General features: G+C 42.6%; 1 protein-coding gene across 1 annotated transcript; it reads right to left on the bottom strand.

The window, feature by feature from the left end:
• Nucleotides 1–407: 407 nt before the first annotated feature.
• krr1 (KRR1 small subunit processome component homolog) lies at nt 408–21,653 on the bottom strand. The gene is made up of 10 exons (XM_043709819.2): nt 21,568–21,653; nt 13,396–13,571; nt 11,600–11,734; nt 11,130–11,255; nt 6,680–6,763; nt 6,164–6,220; nt 3,725–3,895; nt 2,157–2,234; nt 1,681–1,774; nt 408–1,059 (listed from the first exon to the last, which is right to left on the bottom strand). The coding sequence occupies exons 1-10, from the start codon at nt 21,614–21,616 to the stop codon at nt 935–937; spliced, it is 1,095 nt and encodes a 364-aa protein (XP_043565754.2). The 5' UTR covers nt 21,617–21,653; the 3' UTR covers nt 408–934.
• Between the last annotated feature and the right edge of the window lie 876 nt (nt 21,654–22,529).

Below are 22,529 nucleotides of genomic sequence, written 5' to 3'. Positions count from 1 at the left end.
AGGAATGTGGATTTAAAATGCTGTCACTTGCTGAGTCAACATTTAAATTAGTGGAGGAGTTCTCATAGCCTTTTACAGAAAAGATGTAATTGCACTAGAGAAGGGATTTGAGGATGTTGCCAGGATTGGAAAAATTGGCTACGTGGTGATTGCTCTCCTTGGAATACTGGGGAGAGTCAACTGTGTACTGGGTTAGGAGGGGCTTATTTACCTTAGAGTCAACCACAGGCAGCATGAACTTGTTTTCCATTCAAAGGGTGGTTGGGATCTGAAACTTACTGACTGTACTATATCATCTGCAGGACTACTGAGCACATGCTGGAAAGTGGGATGAGGTTGAGTGAAGTGTTTTGACCTGAGTAAGCATGATGCCTTTGTGCAGTAAATATTGATTCTAAAACAGCATGCCATTTGTAAGCACATTTAATGAACAATTACAAAATAAAACACTTCATGCTATTAAACCCCCAGTACAAAATAGAAATCTCTCTAAACATTTAACATCGATTCAATCCTAAACCACATTTTCACAGATTTGTAATCGAGAGGTTTTGTTTCTAACACCAATTATGGAGAATGTTTTCCATCTCATTTCTGTAGAAACAATGGATATCTCTAAGGTTAGGATCCAAGCAATCTTGCAACACACTCTGTTTTTGAGATTTACTCTGACTCTTTGTTAAAAGCAGGTGTAGTACAAGGATTGATGTGGATTCTTCTTCACCTATATTGTCATTTCTGATATCCTGTCAGGAGTCCTGCGCCGATAGAAGTACTTAACAGTCTAATTAGATGAGGAAATCACGAACAGAACCATGAGCCTGCTGCTTCCCTTGGCCATTTGTATGTAACAGTTAAAGTGGTGAGACCCTGCTGGAATGACATTGTTAGAATTATCCAATGCCAAAAGCATAGGAGAATTGGAAAAATCAATTTATTTCTTCTTCTTTTGAGCTATTTTCTGAGTGATTTCCTCCACAGCTGGGGCTCCCAGCTTCTTTTTCTTGGCAGTTTTTACTTTTTCTTTAAGAGCTTGAATGTTAATTTTTGTTTCTGCAGCTAAAAGAAAATGAGAGTATACTTGTTAGCAAAAGCAGACAGATCTGGTCATGTAAGCTTTACTGACAAATCTTTGTCTTTTTTTTTATATGGATCAACACCAATATCCCACATGGGTTTTCCAGGAAAATATTACCTATAATGTATTTAATCATCATACTACCAAGGCCCAAAGGGACTTAGGTGAGAGGAAAACCATTGAACTACTGTTTTATTCATGGCATGTCACTATAATTAACCACAAATGATTGTACAGAGGACCAGAATTTATCATTTGGGTTTTACAACTGATTTAACTAATCCAAAGGAAAAACACAATACTGTCAAAGACAGCATGACTTCATTTACTGGACTTTTAGGTCCAATAGAAGAATTATAAAAATGGAGTACTAATTGAGAACATGTCATAGGGATGACTAAAACCTGGCCTCCCCCTTTTGAGTCTTTAACCATCAGAGAACACATTTCAGAGAGTGGAGAGGGCTATATTCATTTGCCCTTCCTCACTTACAAAATAGTCTATAATCTAGTGGAATGATGTGCAATGAATTTTATATTAAATGGAAACTACAGAACTTGGTTAACTTCTGTAATTGTATAAACAAAATGAAAACCAGTTACCTTTTTTTACTTTAACTGCAGGCTTTTCTTTAGGAGGAATAAAAGCTTTATTTCTTTCTTCCTTTCGCCTCGCTGCTGCCTCTGCTTCTTTTACCTAGGTAAATATTTACAAAACAATATACGTTAATGAAGAACCATCCTGTGTAAAATCTTTGCAGCACATAAGGCTTGTGTACATTTGCACAAGCTAAATCACGTCTAGAAAGTGTAGCAGCAAATCTGAATAATGTAACAAAAAACTTGGTGATGTTGACTAACTGCTAAATATTGGTCAGGACACAGAGGGTGGCCACCATGCTTTTCTCCCATGTCGTTGGGTGTTTCAACTCCATCCAAAAGACAGCATTTCTCATGCAGCACTCCCTCAGTACTGATCTGGAAGGGTCAGACTTGATGTTTGGAGTACTCACACCCTCAGGCTTTGGTAAGTGTTTATTTCCCCCATCAGTAACAATTAAAGTGTTCAACATTCATACCTTTATTTCATGTAATTTCTTCTTCTTCTTGTCTTTCTCTTTGAGGAAGTATTCACCTGTGGCCAGTTCCTGATCAATCTGGACAATAAATTCAGCAAACAATTAAGAACAATCCCTAAAGCACAACTGTACCAGACAGGGAAATATAATTATTCCCTTTAATACAAACCCTCAAAATATAAGATTAACTTAAAATGAATATAGTAAAACATTTCCTAAACAATGCAATCAGAAATTTGAGTCAAAGGACTGAAAGCATTCTAAACTACATTCCCTTGTCCTTCGACCACATACTGCTTAAAGTTAACAATTCCAACATCCATTACAAACACTGGGCATTTGGTACGGTCAGATTTTGTTTAAATGGCCAAATAAGTGTTTTTGCTGGACACAGTTCAGGAGAGCAAATCTTGGGCAAAAAAAATCTTGTCCTGTCTTAATCCTCTCACATTTAATCTTACATCCATTCCCTTTACCTTTGAGATTATTCAGTGATCAGGAGAATCAAAGTATTTTATCACTTATCCGGCTGTTGGACTTCCAATTGGTGGGTTGTACAAAGGGCTACAGTCTCTCAGGACCTCATTAAAAGTATAATTTAGTGCAGAATTGGCAGGCTTTTGAACTCTCAGTCAAAGCTAATGCTGAAGGGGAAAGCATGATTTCCCTTTCATAAAAATATGCTGATTCTATACACTCCTGCTGTTTTCAAAGTGCTGTACTATTAAATCATTTACAATGGATTCTAGCATTTTCCCCACTACCAACGTCTGGCTAAATAGTCCTTGGTTTTTCTATCTTTTCTTTAAATAATGGAGTTCCATTAACTACCCTTCATTATTATAAGAACTGCTCCAAAGTCTATCAAATCTTGAAAGATGACCGCCAATGCAGCTGTCACTTCCCAGGACACTTAACTATTCTAGGATGTAGATTATCAGGCCGTGGGTATTTATCAGCCTTTAGTGCCAACTTCTCTGATTTCTTGCAATTGCTGCCATTACTAGACATTGTGTCCTCCTTTGTGAAGGCAGAAGGACAGTGTGCCATCTTAGACAGGTTAAGGGGACAAAGGGACATTTACTTGCCTTCACATACTTATATAAGCTTTTAAAACAGTTTGTATGTTTCCTGCAGGCTTACTTCCATATTCACCTTATTCAATTCTACTTTTTTTAGTTAATCCTTTTGTCCTCTTCCTTGGATTTAATACTGTTCCTACTTTCCCTTGTTAGCCATGATCCAATCGCCTTTCCTGTTTTAATATTTGCCATTGCATATCATCTCTAAGTAGTATCCTCCAATTTAACACAGCGGTTTGAGATGTGAGCTAGCTATCATTTTCTTTCTTTTGATTCAGGACTTTAGTCCCGATGAAACGTAGTGCTTCCCAGTGCGGAGATCATTTATGGTGCACTTATTGGTGAGAGGTGATTTTGAGAAAGCATTTAGGAAACATTCGGATATCAGAGAGATGAGAATGTACCACGCATTGTCTATCAGTGAATGATTCAGCCCAGTGTGCCTATAAGGAGTAAAGAAAATTAAAACGGGCAATTAGCACTTACCTTGCTTTCTGGTTGTGGTGGTGGGAAAGGTGTATACTCCTTCTTCACCCTCCTCTTCTGCGGCTGTTTCCGTTTGCTTAGGTTCTTGTGCTTGAACTTTGGCAGAAACCGCTCCCAGTTCTGTGTTCTAAGCTCCGCATCTCTCGCTAACTCACGTTTAATCATCAATGTCTTTTTGAAAAGAACAGAGCTTTCTTGTGCAGTTGAAACATGCAAGTGTGATTGTTAAAGACGTGAACAGTCAACCCGAAGGAAACAAATCTACAGAGAAAAGAATCTCTCTAGTTTTCTTATTTTATAAAGCAAGATCCAGAAGTCTAAATTTAAATGCCAGAAATACTCAGTAGGTTAAGCAGTATCTGTGTGCAGACAAACAGAGCTATCATTTCTGATCAAAGACCTTTCCTCGGAACTAATATTTCTGGTTCCAATGCTGTGATTTCCAGTTAAAACCAGACCTTCTGTAATCTCAGTTTAGGATCCATTACAAAATCCATTACAATACTAAATGAAAAGGGCTATGGCAAACTGAGGGAGAATATACAACAAATAATGTTCAATGTAAACTAAGTTGAAGTATTATCCTCTGCGTAGAAGAAGAAAATGAACATGAACAAAGTGGGCGAAAATGAGTGGGTTCACAGGCCACCAAAAACAAAGGTATTCATTAAAATCAAGAGAGTTCCTAGGTTAGGAAACGATATCAAATCATATTACTGGGGCAATGCTGGACAAAACAGGTAAAGGCAAAGCACAAACACAATGTCTATGGCATGGAAAAATGCTGAGGAAAACTGAAAGAGTGGGCCAGTACTGACTGACTGACAGAATCAAAATTCCATAAGCATCAAGGTTAAAGAGGAGAAACAAGATTATTTCCAGTAGCAGGTAATCCTGCTGGCAGCATAAAGGGTAATCAAAAATGCTCGAAGGAGATTTAATGCCATTTTCCTACACTGTCCCTGTGATGTTTCATTAAGCAAAAATCCACGATCTCAGTTTTAGGCAGAGAATTCCAGAAATTCCCCCCACATCTCAGTCCTAAAAGGTTTGCCCACTTATGTTCCCTGGTTCTAGACACTCCCAACTCAACTCCAAAGCCAGGGAAAACATCTCATATCCACTCTGTCGACCCACCTAAGAATTTCATGTTTGAAATTCTTCAACACACCCAACAATTCCCTCTTCACTGCCCAGCTGATCAGAGTTTCTATGCAATTAGCTGCCAACACATTGACTTTTGGTTCTGGAAGGGAGATTTGAGCAGCAGAAAAACTTAACAGGAATGTATATCTCCTTTCATTCTTCTAAACTTCAGACAATATAAGCCCAGTCTATTTAATTTTTCCTCACACGGTAGCCCCTGCAACTCAGGAATTAAGTTTGGTGAACCTTTGTTTCATTCTCTCCTTGGTAAGTAAACCTTATTGTAAGGAGACCAAAACTGTACACAATACTCCAGGTACTGTCTCACCAAGTTACTATAATATAACTGCAATAAGACTTGTATTCCTTTACTCAAATTGTCTTGTGATAAAGGCCAACATACCATTTACCTCCTTTAATACATGCTGTATCTGCCTGATAACTTGGTCACCCACCAACACAGACATCCAGACCCTTTTATAGTTCACCACTCACCATTAAACAAATATATCTTTCCACCAAAATGAATAACCTCACACTTCTCCACATTGTATTCCATCTGCCTTTTTTTTGTCTTAATATTTTAGCCTCTCCAAATGTTCTTGAAGCACCACAACTCTCACTTCCACCTAGTTTTGTGACACCTGAAGGCTTGTAAATATTGCATTCAATCAGCACATTCAAATCATCAACATCGACAGCGAATAGATAGGACCCCACATCCCGATCTTCAACGTGCCCCACTTGTCACAGGCAAACAGAGAATGATCTACTTGTTTCTACGCTCTCCAATTTCTGTCTGTTAACCAATTCTCAAAAGATGCCAGTATATTATCCCTCCCCCCATTTCATTTCAGCATCCCTGTGACGCAGGGAGAGCACTGAGAACACACAGGATTTCTCATTACAGATATCAAGGTGCTGATAGGGCTATGCAAGATAATGACAGAGATAAAGCAGACAAAAAACTGTTCCCGATACCGACTATGTGGGGCAAAGGGACACAGGCAAAAGGTTTTTGGTAAGAGGTACAGTGTACATAGCAGAAGTAGGCCATGGTGCCTGCTTTGCTATTTAGTCAGATCATTGGAGGGGGTGAGTGGCCATGACTTGAACATCTAAACCTCTGAGGGTGGTAGAAGAGGACATGAATCATTTTAAAATGAAATTGCATGTGTATTTCACTGAAATTTGTGGGTTACAGGAATAAAGAGGAATTGGACCGATTTGATCGCTGGCAGAGAGCCAGACTAGATTCAATGTAACAATCATGAAATTTCACTTCATTAATACCTTGATATTGTAGATTGGGTGTACGTTCTTCATGGTATCGGTGACTACTTTTCTCACCTGGAAAGGTGAAAATATTAATACATTAATGTTTAACCGTTAGTGGTAAAAGGCTGAATTATATTTAGCTGTTCTCACACTGGCAAGGCTGTATTTACTGTTCACCTCCACATATCCTGAAGATGATGGGCCTTTTTTGTTTACTGGCCAATGTAGTAATGGAGCTTCAGAGTGATTGCTTAAAGCTGAGTGCTTAGCCAGGCCAATTCACAAAGTATTAGGAGTCTTCTGTGCAGCCTTTAGCAATATAAGTACTAATCAAGCATTAATTTCTTTTTGACTGAACATTGCCATTTTGAAACTATTTTCCTAATTCACAAACAAGCCAGATAGAGTTGCACTGAAGAATAAAAACTCAATATAAAAAGGTACAGAGAGCGGTTTATCGAACAGCTAACGCAAAGTTATAAACAGCATTGAAAAGAAAAGTACAGCACACCCTCAATCCAATTTACTCACCTCTTTCAGTCCAGAGTGTGGTCCTAAAGCAGACACTGTATTCCCCTGCACCATGATATAGCAGTTGGTCAACAGCTCCAAAGCCTATGAGTAGGGGACACAACAGAATGAATCCATCAATAACAGACATTTGGCAAACACAGCACCCCCATCACCAATTGATCTGCTCCTGGTAACTCAGAAGACGTTATTTTGTGAGGGTATCATGTCTTCTGTTTCTCAGAAGCTGCTAATTGAAGCTTTAATGCTACAAAGTCGAATTGCTTTGACTTTCTGAAATAAATAAGGGTAGCCCCCAACACCAGGCTGTTAGTTAAAAAATGTTTTAACTGACAGGCTCTTAGTAGCATGGAACTTGAATTTTGGTAAAAATATTACAGAAGCTTTTTATTTTACGCTCATCAGCATCAGGGTGGTTCATATATGGAATGAACTGTCAGGGGAAATAGATGCAGGTATAGTTACAACATTTAAAATACGTTTGGACAAGTACATAGATAATATAGGCTTAGAGCAATATGGGCCAAATGCAGGCATGTGGGACTAGTTTGGATTGGGAAACTTGGTCGATATGAATGAGTTGGACTGAAGGGTCTGTTTAGATTAGAGTGGTGCTGGAAAAGCACAGCAGGTCAGGGGTTAAAGATGGGGCATTCTTCCTCCAGGCATCGGGTGGTAAACTAGGCCCAGGAACTGCATATCTCGGGGGAGTTGAAATGTTTCGCCATAAGGTGTGGGGTTGATTGGTGTGGATGTCCTGGAGATGTTTCCTAAAGTGCTCTGCGAGAAGGCGTCCAGTCTCCCCAATGTAGAGGAGACCACATCGGGAGCAACTGATATAATAAATTATATTGGTGGATGTGCAGGTGAAACTCTGATGGATGTGGAAGGCTCCTTTGGGGCCTTGGATGGAGGTGAGGGCGCAGGTTTTGCAATTCCTGTGGTGGGGGAGTCGGGGGGGGGGGGGGGGGGGAGATGCCAGGATGGGAGGGTGGGTTGTGGGGGACGTAGAACTGACCAGGTAGTCATGGAGGGAACGGTCTTTGCAGAAAGCAGAAAGGGCTGGAGAGGGAAATATATCCCTGGTGTTGGGGTCTGTTTGGAGGCGGCGGAAATGTCAGATGATGCAGTTTATGTGAAGGTTGGTAGAGTGGAAGGTGAGGACCAGGGGTTCTGTCTGTGTTACGGTTAGAGAGGTCAAGTTTGAGGGCAAAGGTGCAGGACGTGGATGAGATGCGTTGAAGGGCATCTTCAACCATGAGGGAAGGGAAATTGTGGTCTTTAAAGAAGGTGGCCATCTGGTGTGTTGTGTGGTTCTCCTGGGAGCAGATAGGGCAGAGGTGGAGGAATTGGGAATACAGGATGGCATTTTCGCAGGAGGAGGTGTAATCTAGGTAGATGTGGGAGTCGGTGGGTTTGTAAAAAATGTCAGTGTCAAGTCAGTCATCATTGATGGAGATGGAGAGGTCCAGGAAGGGGAGGGAGGTGTCAGAGATGGTCCAGGTGAATTTAAGGTCAGGGTGGAATGTGTCGGTGAAGTTGATAAACTGCTCAACCTCCGCGCGGGAGCACAAGGTGGCGCCGATGCAGTCATCAATGTAGCGGAGGAAGATGTGGGGAGTGGTGCCGGTGTAATTATGGAAGATCAACTGCTCTACGTAGCCAACAAAGAGACAGGCATAGCTGGGGCCCATACGTGTGCCCATGGCTACCCCTTTCGTCTGGAGGAAGTGGGAGGATTCAAAGGAGAAATTGTTATGGGTGAGGACCAGTTCAGCCAAACAAATGAGAGTGTTGGTGGAAGGGTACTGTTGGGGACGTCGGGAGAAGAAGAAACGGAGAGCTTGGAGGCCCTGGTCATGGTGGATGGAGGTGTAGAAGGATTGGATATCCATGGTGAAGATGAGGCGTTGGGGGCCGGGGAAACGGAAGTCTTGGAGGAGGTGAGGGCATGGGTGGTGTCTCGAACATATGTGGGGAGTTCCTGGACTAGGGGGGATAGGACAGTGTCGAAGTAGGTAGAGATGAGTTCAGTGGGGCAGGAGCATGCTGAGACAATGGGTCAGCCAGGGTGGTCAGGCTTGTAGATCTTGGGAAGGAGGTAGAACCGGGCAGTGCGGGGTTCCCGGACTACGAGGTTGGAAGCTGTGGGTGGGAGATCACCTGAGATGATGAGGTTGTGTATGGTCTGGGAGATGATGGTTTGGTGATGGGGGTGGGGTCATGGCGGTTGGAGGAGGTGTCTTCGAATTGGCATCTGGCTTCACTGTGTAGGGATCAGTGCGCCAAACTACCACTGCACCCCCTTTATCTGCTGGTTTGATTGTGAAGTTGGGATTGGAGTGCAGGGCTGTGCATTGTGAGGGTGAGAGGTTGGAGTGGGGTAGACAGGTTGAGGCGGTTAATGTCGCAGTGGCTTTTTCGAAGGAGAAATTGTTCAGGGTGAGGACCAGTATTGTGACGTTTTACTCTATGACAAATGCAAGATTGCCAAAATTCAAATATCAAAACAATTTGTACAACAGGAGAGAAAGGTGCTGACTTGTTGGCAAGTCAAGAATGACTGGGAGAAAGTGAGGACTGCAGATGCTGGACACCAGAGTTGAAAAATGTGGTGCTGGAAAAACACAGCAGGCCAGGCAGCATTCGAGGAGCAGGAGATCGACGTTTCGGGCATAAGCCCTTCTTCAGGAATCATTCCTGAAGAAGGGCTTATGCCCGAAACGTCGATTCTCCTGCTCCCCGGATGCTGCCTGACCTGCTGTGTTTTTCCAGCACCACGTCAAGAATGACTGGCCAAGTTGCTATGGAAAAAAGAATGGCATACTATTTCAAACACCGAGTGCACCAAAAGGTACACTAACAACTGACTTAAGATAACGTAAAGCTCATAATGTGGTTCAGTCTATCTTCTCCAGAATTTGGACTGTGAGGAAATCACATGTTTCTTTTGAATTCTGAGAGAGACTAGGCAGCCTTAGGAATGCAAGATGAAATGTTTCTGCAACACATCTCACTTTCAAAGAAATTACCCACTAGGCTCAGGTGACTCAGTCACATCAGGGAGTTTCGCAGAATAGAGAAAAGCACAAGTGTTTCATCATGAAATTTAATCTGCAAAAATTTGTTGATTTCTAAGCTTCTTAAAAAATTTAGAATCAGCTACAATTATTTGAATTTCCAGGGGGCCCATAACACAAGCCAAGTTGAACAGCCAAACATCATTAGTGTTCTTCATGGCCCAAGCCAGCAGTATGCAGTACCAAGAAAAAGCCATTAACATGTTCCAAAGGTTTACTCCCACACTCTAACACAAAAATCAATTAAAAGTCTTCTCAAAAGATAAAGTGAAACTCAGTTGGGTGTAACAATCCTCCAGAGCTACATAACCATTGTTGTTTTAATCACTTTTTTTTGTAATATGATCAACTCTCAGGTGGTTCCTTGCTCAAATGAAAACCATTTCCACAGCATAACTCTTCAGAAAATTCAGTATTTATAAAATAAATTTGCAAGAGGATTTCTGCATACATACTACAAAGTTACATCTCGAAGGAACAGGAGGAATATGCCTGCTTATCACTGGCCTACCCTTCACTATCGTGATGAAATGGTTCATCTTCTATGTCCACCTCTCTTACCCCAATCCCACCCTGCACCACTAATTAACTTTGTTATTTAAGTGCACAGTATGGCAGCTTTCCCCTTCTTAAACAGAAGCTAAGGTGGGGGAAGAAAAATAAACCCAAGATTCAAAAGACCAAACACTTTGGCCACCAACATTCCTTTACACAAACTGGATATAAACGAAACTGTCCCAAGCCACTGCTGCATGTTCAATCTACTCTGCTGCCTGAATTGAACCTCAGGACATTTACTTTTCAACTGAAACCATCAGCAAGCATGTGATTATGGAGCTGCTTTCTCTTTACAGTTGAAGTGTCAGGCATGGATTTCTCCTTACTCACACATACTTAGTGTAGTCATCTGTAAAGGGAGGTTCAGATGATCCTTACTATCCAAACACTCGTTTTAAAATAATTATTTGGTACCATAGGAATTGAGTGCTGCTAAGAAAAGACACAATTCATTGACTCTCTACAATATCAGGACATTTGCAAGAATGTAAAAGAGACCAACATTTTATACCTACCAAATGAGCTTTCTCCACCCTCCCTCCCCCCAGAATAGAATGTTGTCCCCAGTTACATTAGTTTTAAATGATTACACTGACAATCTCTTCTCACATTTGCAATCAGATTATTCAGATGCATGTTAAATAAATTGTGGTCAAGGAACTTACTAAGTTCATTTAAAATGTAATAACCATCTTGCGGTTTGGAGATCATTCCTGTATCCAAGCTGTGCAAGAATTACGAGAAGGAAGATTCACTGTTCAACGGCAGGGGAATTTATTTTCTAAAGATTCAAGAAGCAGCAGTCTGGTTACCTTCAGCGTTGATCCTTTTGGCCCAATAAGTCTTAACCTTCTTTTCACAAATCGTTCCCGGTTTCTAACCAACGATCCGATTTTGATGATGTCACATGCCACATCATCCTGAAAAATACGGACAGCCTAGAACAGGAAACAAGAAGTTACAATTCAACACCCCAAATATCCAGGTCAGAACATCTATCTCCATCGACATGAAACAGGATACACAAGGTTTGTTTTACAAGTCTGTGTGCAAGTTGCAAGATCTGCCCAGGTATTCAGATTCTTTCTCTCAGAAACTTCCAGCAACTAAAATAAATGACTGAAAGTAATGAGGAGAGGCATCCAAATGTTTGGTGTGTACTTCTCTCTGGGAACGCTCATTTTAAATATCATTTTTACCTTGTGTATTCTGCTTTCAAAGTAAAGTGATATTGTCATCACTGATTCAGCTAAAGGTTCTCTTCAGTAGTTGTGCTACTCACTTGCTCAAAAGGAACACTTCTCGCCAAAAGCTTGATAAAATCCCTGGCTTTAATGATGATATATGGATCGAATGTCTTCTTTGTGGTGGAAACAGTCATACTGCCTTCAATCAAATCTAATGTAGCTGTAATATACTAAATAAATGAGAGATGATAACCACTATGTGTTCAAGCAAATATAAATATTTTGCATATCAGAATAAACATTTTACTTTGGATTAAGCTTTACCAAAATCATTAACTCTGTTTCTCTTTCCACACATATCTGACCTAATGAGTGTCAAGAATTTTCTGGTTTATTTTGAATATTCAGCACCTGCAGGGTTTTAACTAAATAATGGATACTAAAAATCTCAAACTTGATTAACAATGTTACAGGACTTAAAGACAAGATTAAAACAGAGTTAAATCCAAACAAATTGCATCAACTGAGACTAATCCCACCATCCTCATGTGTACTGCCTTGTAACATTTTCATACTTTAAAAAAACATTAAGTAATTTGTTTTGAAAAACAAAACGCTAAGTTTAATTAGTTTGAACATTCCAGGGTGAACTGACTAGCACCTTGTCCTGCCCGTTTAAATCTGAAGCTTGCTCAAATGCAAGAAAATCCTGTGACCTTGACTCTAAGACACTGAGTGCAATGATAGGATGTAAGGTCAGATGCACTCAGTTGCACAAAACAAGAACTTGAACGTTGCTAAAAACAAAAAGAGACCTGTCAAAGCTTGGTAGCCATATCAATCAGGACAAACACAAGAATGACAACATTTCAAAAGGATCACAACAATATGCACCAGAGGAGAAAAGGGGAATGATTAGTTGGCAATGGCACTCTGATTAATGTTGTCAAGGAGAAAGAGAATGGCAATACCTTAGCCATTCACACTCAATTTACCAACCAGTCATTCTACTTTTCTCCTGTAGTATAAACTGTGATTGTTTATAATTTGTTATTCACGTTTGCCCCGATGAGAACAACAACGTGTCTCTCTAATCAGCAATATCCAAAAGTATTCTCCCCCTATACATCAGCATCTATATTTTCAGTCTTGCATTTTGAAAATACATTCTTCAGATCTGGACATTGCTCACTGGGTCAGCACTTATTCCCCATCTCCAGTTGCCCTTGTGAAGATGGTGGTGAAACCACCTCCTTCAAGCAATAAATAAGCTAATTAGGAAGGAGTTCCATGATTCTGACGCTACCATAATGAAGAAAAACAATGCAGTTCCAAGTCAGGATGGTGTAATACTCACAGGATGTGGTATTCCATTGTAAGAGGTCATAGGTTTGGGGGTTTAATGTCAGTCATACACCTTACAAAAGACTACATCACCTGGGATGAAGAGTTGAACAGTTTACCAGTAACTACCTTTTGTCCCATCTCCAGCCATTACGAAATCACTATCCAGATAATGATGCATTTCCTGAAATACCTTTATAACCTCCACAGGCCCTACAAACCTTTCAGATCTCCACATTCCTACAATTCAGGACTCTTGCAAATTCCCAATCGTTAACACACCACCACCACCACCTGCCTGCATTCTCAAGGCCTGGAATTCCTTCCGTAAACCTTTTTATCTCTAAAAGACTCCGCCTTAAAAATTCAGCCTTTGAGCAAGATTTTGGTTGCTCGACTTAATATCTCAGTCTGTGACACAGTGTCAATTTTGTTTGAGACATTGTGCACTAAAAGTGCTACTTACACATGAGCTGTCATAATGAGAACAATGGGAACGGCATTTATACAGGTGTAAAAGGTAAGGAGAGTATTGAGAGGGGCTTACATGTTCTTTCAGAGTGTTTTGTACCAAAGGCCAACATTCTTTCAGATAGGCCTCCCTGTATTTAGGGAAGAGAGTAGCAAAACTGCTCTCCTCCAACAGGCCATAAGCATTGTCCTTTCGGGTGAATGGTTCCTCCTTCCATCCTTCTGGTACTGTCAGCAGCTCCGTTTCATCCACTGTGGAATAAAACGCACTGGTTAGCAACTACAAATTACACAACATTCACCCTTCACACAGAGTCAGTACAGAAAAATGTTGCTCAACAGCTTTGTAAATTAGAAACCCTTTTGAATGCAGCAAGATTTTAAATATGAAAAATTTGAGCAATAATCAAATCTCCTCGGTGTTGTAGTAGGGTGTAGTACATTTATTTATTCCTTTTTTTAGTTTATTCATTTGCAGAAATTTATTACTCATGTGAGGTGCTACATTTTGGGAAAGCAAATCTTAGCAGGACTTATACATTTAATGGTAAAATCCTAGGGAGTGTTGCTGAACAAAGAGTCCTTGGAGTGCAGGTTCATAACTCCTTGAAAGTAGAGTTGCAGGTTGATAGGATAGTGAAGGCGGCGTTTGGTATGCTTTCCTTTGTTGGCCAGAGCATTGAGTACAAGAGTTGGGAGGTCATGTTGCAGACTGTACAGGATGTTGGTTAGGCCACTTTTGGAATATTGCGTGCAATTCTGGTCTCCTTCCTATCGGAAAGATGTTGTGAAACCTGAAAGGATTCAGAAAAGACTTACAAGGCTGTTGCCAGGGTTGGAGGATTTGAGCTATAGGGAGAGGTTGAATAGGCTGGGGCTGTTTTCCCTGGAGTGTTGAAGGCTATGGGGTGACCTCATAGAGGTTTACAAAATCATGATGAAGGGCTCCAGCCCAAAACGTCAACTTTCCTGCTCCTCGGATGCTGCCTGACCTGCTGTGTTTTTCCAGCAATGCTGTCTCAACTCTGATCTCCAGCATCTGCAGACCTCACTGTCTCCCTTTTAAAACCAGATATTGATTAAATTCAAACTCCCCAGCTGTCATGAGGGGATGCAAACCTGGATCACCAGAAAATCATGCAGGTTTCTGGATTATAACACCACCTTCCTTCAGACAGATGCTTGGCAGATCTTTACCGAAGAAATGTTTTAAGATCAAACAGCTCATTCATTTCAGAACAGAAATTTTACAACACGTCACCAACCCAACTTCTCTACATACTCGGCAATATTTATTACAATAATTTAAATTCAAGACAAAGAAATAGAAGGATTGACTATTGCAGTACGTTGTTCTCACTGCCCTTTCAGCTGTAGGACTTGGCTCCCAGTCAGGCTCAGAGAGAGCATGAGGCAGAGAGGGGGAGGGGGGGAGAGAGAGAGAGAGAGAGAGAGAGAGAGAGAGAGAGAGAAAAAGAGAGAGAGAGAGAGCACAAGAGGGAGAGAGAAAAAGAAAGGGAGCAAGAGTGAGAGAACATTTTGAGAGAATGTACAATAAAAGTCCTATGTACACATCGGCTGTCATAATTGTAACAACTGCAGCAACATTTATACAAGTGGAGGAATTTATAAGACTATTGGAAGGGGCTGAGATGTTCTTTCAGACCATTTTCTCTCTTACACTCTGTTGAAGAGACAGTCGAGGTGCAATTATGCCACTGGGTGTCTGGTACAGACCACTGACTAGTGCAATGGAGGAGACATGCTGCAAATTACAGTCTTTAGAGAATCACATTAATTGCAACAGAAAGTCACAAACTACAGAGGAACCCTGATTATCCAAACGAGATGGGTGGGCAGCATTTCATTCAGATAATTGATTATTCGGTTAATTGATTGAATGCCTTTCCTCTGGGGCTCAGAGTTTTCTGAAGTTTCCTTTCTCCTTGATCTGTCTGCCTTGCTCCCTCTCTCCATCTCAGGGTTTGTTTCTGAGCAGACACACACACTTGTGTGTAAGGGACCTGCAGCATCGGTGAAGCCTCCACCCCCCAATCAGTTCAATGGGATTGACACAGCGAGCACTTGCTAAATCCGCTCCTCGTTCAGGAGACGAGGCAGCAGCATACCGCGTGCAAGACCTCGCTCCCTCCCCCCAACCCCGTCTCCCCGTACTTCCCAACCTCTGGGGCAGCTGGACTGGACACCAACAGTAAGTCTTCTGCTGCCTTTGGTGGGGGGAGTCTCCAAATAGTACACACACACATCTTTTTACTGCAACTTTTTCTCAGGTTCCACCTTTGCCCTGTACACGACAATGTTGGAGAAATTATCTGGGGAGGGGGGATTTAGGGTATACCCCTGTGTCGAACTCCAGGGAAAGTGTGTGGGGAGGGAGGGAGAAGGCGGGAGGTCAGTCATTTGGAGACGGTACCTGGACTCCCATCGATGTCCAGGACTGTTCTCAGCAGCGTTTCATTAAGCCGCGTTTGTTTTAATCATTGTAAACAACAGGCACGATTAGTGTTGGAAACACCTCTTTGATGCAATGTTTCTCTCGGGACCTCGAGATCTCCTTCGGATAATCCGATACTTGGATAATCGTGGTTCCTCTGTCCAGAGTCATTGTACTGAGGCACTGCTTCCAATGCCATTTCAAGGCTTATAAAATGACAGTCTCAGTCAGTGGGCTGTAAAGGTGGGCAAGAAGGGAGGAGAGGAAGACTAGTGAGAATTTGTGTCAGTGGTGTAAGTCATTGCTGCCTCAGAACTCGGGGTCCCAAACCCCACTTTGAGAAGCCCTGTGACAGGGGATATTATTGACCTAATATAGATCAGGATAGTAATATTGCAAAAGGCAGAGAGGAAGGAGAGTTACAGAGTGTGTCAGGAGAACACTATGGGCTGAAGAGTGTCTTCTGTACAGTATGATTCCTCATCAGTATTCTTCAGGAAACGTCTGGGGCAAATGTCAGTCAGGGAATCCTCAGAGAACCATGATCAGAGCATTAAAAAGGTAGACTGGAGCAACTGAAAATAAAAATCTCAAATTGGAGGGGAGACAGTTTCAGTGGATTGAGACCAGATAGGACCCAGACAAAGTGGAATTAAAGATCTGCACGCAAGGTACATTGTGACTGGGGCCAAGTAATACTATGCCAAAGTGAGAGCTCCCCAAATTACGAAAGATTGACAAACTAGTAAAATTAAATATATTAGCAATCTGATAGCTGCCATATAAGGGAAAATCAGCATGAACTTAAAAAGTTGAGATGGAAAGTGAAAAAAGTGCAGAGAAGAGATTGAATAAGTAAAGACTAGCAACTAACAAAAAAAATCCAAAAGTTCGCTATGAGTGTACAAGCTGTAAAAGGGCGAAAAGAATAAAAGGCTAATTAAGGATTAAAGCACATAAAGGCTGAGATACTGAGAGAAATTTCGATTAGTCTTTACCAATGAAGATGTTCCTACTAAAGTCATAGTGAAACAGGAACCTGGATGGATGAAGAGATGCAATAAGGGTGGCTGTACTGATAGGCTGATAGGTCACATGGGTGTTGATGAAAGTAGTGAAGGAAACTGAGGTGGTACTGGCCATAATCTCAATCTCCTTCAATATTGGACTGGTCTCAGAGGACTGGAGAATTGCAACTATTACACCATTGTTCAAAAAGAGTGTGGGGATAGATCCAGTGACTACAGACCAGTCAGTTTAATGCGGGTAATGGGAAAAAATTAACACTCACTGGACAAACAGTTACAGAATGGCTACGGCACAGGAGGCAGCCATTTGGCCAATCATGCCTTCACCGGTTCTGTTATCTAGTTCCAATCTCCTGCTCTTTCCCCATATCCCTGTACACCGTTTCTATCCAAATAATCATCCAATGCCTCAACTGAACCTGCCTCCACCACGTTTCCAGGTATTCCATACCCTAACTACTCGTTGAACAAGTTCTTTCTCACATTACCCTTGGTTTATTTGCACATCATTTTAAATCTATACCCTCTCAATATTTTTCTTTCACAAGTGGGGAATGCTTCTCCCAACTACTCCCCGCTCATGATTTTGAAAACTTCTATTAACTCCCCTCAGCACAGAAACAGACCCTTTAGTTCAACCAGTCCATGCCAAACATAATCCGAAACTAAACTAGTCCCACCTGCCTGCTCCTGGCCCATATCCCTCCAAACCTTTCCAATTCATGTATCCATCCAAATGTCTTTTCAACATTGTAATTGTCCCCATATTTACCACTTCCTCAGGAAAGTAGAGAGTTGTGAACACAGAGAAAGTGAGGAGCGCAGATACTGGAGATTGGTGTCTGGTCAGCTAGCATCCAAGGAGCAGGAGAGTCAACGTTTCGAGCATAAGCTCTTTATTAGGAATGAAGAGTTGTGAACACAGCCCAGTCCATCACGCAAAGCAGCCTTCCTTCCAATGACTCTGTCTACACTTCCTTTTGTTTCCCAAGGAGATCAGTCCCAACATCTTTAATCTATCCTGATGTTGATTAATAAAGCCAAGATTTGTAAAACACTTTGTGGATGAGGTAACAGAGGGTTGCTGTGGTGACGTGGCTTGTATGGTCTGCCAAAGGATATTGGATAAAATATCACATAACGAGCTTGCAGCCCTGGAATAACAGGGACAATGGAAACACAGATACCAAATTGTCTAAGTAACAGGAAACACATAATGGTATGATGTTATTTTCCAAACAGGAGGAAGGTTTATAGTGGGATCCCCAAGCACTCAGTACAAAGGCCACTACTTTGTCATGACCTAGATGAGTGGGCTACACTTGGATGTACAGGTCACAAATTGAAAGCTTGAAAGTATTGTGAACTATGAAAATATTACAGACATCATGCAGCCAGAGAGCAGGTGAACACGTGATAAGTGTCATTTATTGCAGCAGAGTGTGAAATGGTACATTTCAGGGAAGAAAAATGAGGATATGCATTATTAAATAAAGGGCACAAATACTAAAGATGCTGCAGGACCACAGGGACCTAAGGTATACCATCACAAAACATTCAAGATGAAATGCTAATATGGATAAAGAGACAAACTACATTTTGGAATATATAGAGGGGTGGAGTATGAAAGCAAGGTAGTCCTGATCGGTTTCTTCATAGGAGACCATTATGGGAAGTCTTGTCGCTAGCATGCCCCTTGGTAAACCAGTATAAAACACTGGTTCCCCCTCAACTGGAGTACTGTGTCCAACCCTCAGCATCACACTCTGCGGTGGAAGTGAAGGGTTGAAAAGTGTAGCGCTGGAAAAGCACAGCAGGTCAGGCAGCATCCAAGGAACAGGAGAGTCAACGTTTCAGGCATAAGCCCTTCATTAGGAATATGGAGGGTGAAGGGAGCTGAGAGATAAATGGAAGTGGGGGTGGGGATGGGGCTAAGGTATGTGGAAAGGCAATAGGTAGATGCAGATGGGGGGTAATGGTGATAGATCGGTGGGGAGGGTGGAGTGGATAGGTGGGAAGAACCTTGGACAGGTAGGACAGGTCAAGAGGGCGGTGCCAAGTTGCAGGACTGAATCCAGAATAACGAGGGGGGAGGGGGGTGGGGAGGAGAGATTAGGAAACTAGTGAAGTCAATGTTATTGTCGTTTAGAAAAGGTGGAGGAAAATTCAGTTGAGTGGGCAGAAAGAGGAGGGGGGACGATGCTGATGTTGTGGTAATGTCACTGGGTTAGTCATCCAGAGACCTAGGCCAATGCAGTGGCAAAGTGGGCCCAAATCCCAAGGTGAAATTTAAAGTCAACCAGTAATATTTCGAATTAAAAGTTGGTCTCAGTAATGGTGACTACAATGTATGTACATGTATTTGGAAAGACAAAGACTGATTAGGGATAGTCATCATGGCTTTGTGCATGGGAAATCGTCTCACAAACTTGATTGAGATTTTTGAAGAAGTAACAAAAAGGATTGATGAGGGCAGAGCAGTAGATGTGATCTATATGGACTCCATTAAGACATTCGACAAGGTTCCCCATGGGAGACTGATTAGCAAGGTTAGATCTCATGGAATACAGGAAAAACTAGCCATTTGGATACAAAACTGGCTCAAAGGTAGAAGACAGAGGGTGGTGGTGGAGGGTTGTTTTTCAGACTGGAGACCTTTGACCAGTGGAGTACCACATGGATCGGTGCTGGGTCCACTACTTTTCATCATTTATATAAATAATTTGGATGTGAGCATAAGAGTTATAAGTTAGTAAGTTTGCAGATGACACCAAAATTGCAGGTGTAGTGGACAGTGAAGGAGGTTACCTCAGATTACAACAGGATCTTGATTAGATGGCCCAATGGGCTGAGAAGTGGCAGTTTAACTTAGAGAAATGAAGTGCTGCATTTTGGGAAAGCAAATCTTAGCAGGACTTATACACTCAATGGTAAGGTCCTAGGGAGTGTTCCTGAACAAAGTGACTTTGGAGTCGCAGGTAGATAGGATTATGAAGGTGTTTGGTATGCTTTCCTTTGTTGGTTAGAGTTTTGAGTACAGGAATTGGGAGGTCATGTTGTGGATGTACAGGACATCGGTTAGGCCACTTTTGGAATATTGCATGCAATTCTGGTTTCCTTCCTATCGGAAGGGTGTTGTGAAACTTGCAAGGTTCAGAAAAGATTTACAAAGATGTTGCCAGGGTTGGAGAATTTGAATCAGCTGGGGCTGTTTTCCTTGGAGCATCGAAGGCTAAGGGGTGACCTTATAGAGGTTTACAAAATCATGAGGGGCATGGATAGTATAAATAGACAAAGTATCTTCCCTGGGGTGGGGAAGTCCAGAACTAGAGGGCATAGGTTTAGGGTGAGAGGGGAAAAATATTGGGGAGACCTAAGGGGCAACTTTTTCATGCAGAAGTTGGTACGTACATGGAATGAGCTGCCAGAAGAAGTGGTGGAGGCTGGTACAATTGCAACATTTAAAAGGCATCCGAATGGGTATATGGATAGGAAGGGTTTGGAGGGATATGGGTCGGGTGCTAGCAGGTGGGACTAGATTGGGTTGGGATATCTGGTCGGCATGGACGGGTTGGACCGAACGGTCTGTTTCCGTGCTCTATGATTCTAAATCTAATCAATTGTTGTAAAAACCCACCTGGAGAAGGAAATCTGTTGTCCTTTCCCCAATCTGGCCTACATGTGACATAGAGTAATGTGGCTGATTCTTAACCGGCCTCTCAGAGGTCACATCTCTTCAGAGTGCTCTTCCTGAAAAGGCAGTAGAAGCAGATTCCTAGAATATTTTTAAGGTAGGGGCAGAGAGTTTGGTGTTCAGCAAGGAGTTGAAAGGTTATCAAGCGTAGCTGTGAGTCTGAATTTGAGGTTTCAGTCAGAGCAGCTGTGATCTTATTAAATATTAGAACTGGCTTGAGGGGCTGAATGGCTTACTCCTGGTTGTGATTTATGTGCCATCTGAAACAATTCAAAGGATGTGCAACAAATGTCAGATTTACCAGCGATACCCACAGCCCAAAAAGAATAAAGATTGGAGAAGCTGAGGCAAATCTCTTAGTGAAAAGAAAGTTGATAAGAAATTTCACCAAGGTGTTCAAATTCAAGAGGAGTCCAGGTAAGGTAAATAGGAGAAACTATCCCCTTTGGTGAAAAAATTGAGAACCAGAGGGTGCTGATTTAAGATGAATGTGAAAAGTATCAATGCTGGCACAATAGGATAAAGAATGTTAGGATCTGGACACCCGAAGTGGCGGTGGAGACAAATGAAGATAAATTTTAAGGGGAAAAACACAGTTCAGCTGTACTTTAAGTCACGGAGCGATGGGGATGTTTGTTCAAATGAGTGACTCTGTTGAGGAACATTTCAGGAATCAACTTCTGAATGAGAATAAAGTAAACCGCAACAAACACTTCAGAAAATCTGGTTCAGCTGGTTCAATGTCCCTCGCTCTGGATGAAGGGACTCAGGTGACTCAATTTTAACCACAATAGATCCACAGAGAGCGAGCAAGCTAATGTTTCGAGACCAGATGAAGTGTGGAGGGGGCGGGGGGGTGTTTGGGCGGTTTGGCCGTTCTGCCATTTCGATCATTTAATCTGAACTATTAACATTCTTTCTCCCCTCCCCCTCCCCATTATTATATAAATGCTGCCTCCTCCACACCACCTGTTGGACCCGCTCTGATCTCCAGCAATTTGTTTTTGTTACAGATTTGCAGAATCTGCAATTGTTTCGGTTCCCAAATTCCCCTTCCATCGCCTCCTTTACCTTTATCTTCATTTTTACCGCGTCTCCCTTTCCCTGGAGCAACCTCCATGCCGGTCCGACACTCAATACCTTCCCCCACCACAGACACACTCCCGCCGGTCCGACACTCAATACCTTCCCCCACCACAGACACACTCCCGCCGGTCCGACACTCAATACCTTCCCCCACCACAGACACACTTCCGCCGGTCCGACACTCAATACCTTCCCCTACCACGGACACACTCCCGCCGGTCCGACACTCAATACCTTCCCCTTCCACGGACACACTCCCGCCGGTCCGACACTCAATACCTTCCCCTTCCACGGACACACTCCCGCCGGTCCGACACTCAATACCTTCCCCTTCCACGGACACACTCCCGCCGGTCCGACACTCAATACCTTCCCCCACCACAGACACACTCCCGCCGGTCCGACACTCAATACCTTCCCCCACCACAGACACACTTCCGCCGGTCCGACACTCAATACCTTCCCCTACCACGGACACACTCCCGCCGGTCCGACACTCAATACCTTCCCCTTCCACGGACACACTCCCGCCGGTCCGACACTCAATACCTTCCCCTTCCACGGACACACTCCCGCCGGTCCGACACTCAATACCTTCCCCTTCCACGGACACACTCCCGCCGGTCCGACACTCAATACCTTCCCCTTCCACGGACACACTCCCGCCGGTCCGACACTCAATACCTTCCCCTTCCACGGACACACTCCCGCCGGTCCGACACTCAATACCTTCCCCTTCCACGGACACACTCCCGCCGGTCCGACACTCAATACCTTTCCCTACCACGGACACAATTCCGCCGGTCCGACACTCAATACCTTTCCCTACCACGGACACACTTCCGCCGGTCCGACACTCAATACCTTCCCCTACCACGGACACACTTCCGCCGGTCCGACACTCAATACCTTCCCCTACCACGGACACACTCCCGCCGGTCCGACAC

The sequence above is a fragment of the Chiloscyllium plagiosum genome, unplaced genomic scaffold (assembly GCF_037043375.1).
Source record: "Chiloscyllium plagiosum isolate Xiang-an unplaced genomic scaffold, Cpla_swu_hap1 HiC_scaffold_19, whole genome shotgun sequence".
NCBI lineage: Eukaryota > Metazoa > Chordata > Chondrichthyes > Orectolobiformes > Hemiscylliidae > Chiloscyllium > Chiloscyllium plagiosum.
Note: the sequence above shows the minus strand (reverse complement) of the source record. Positions and strands in the feature narration are given on the sequence as shown.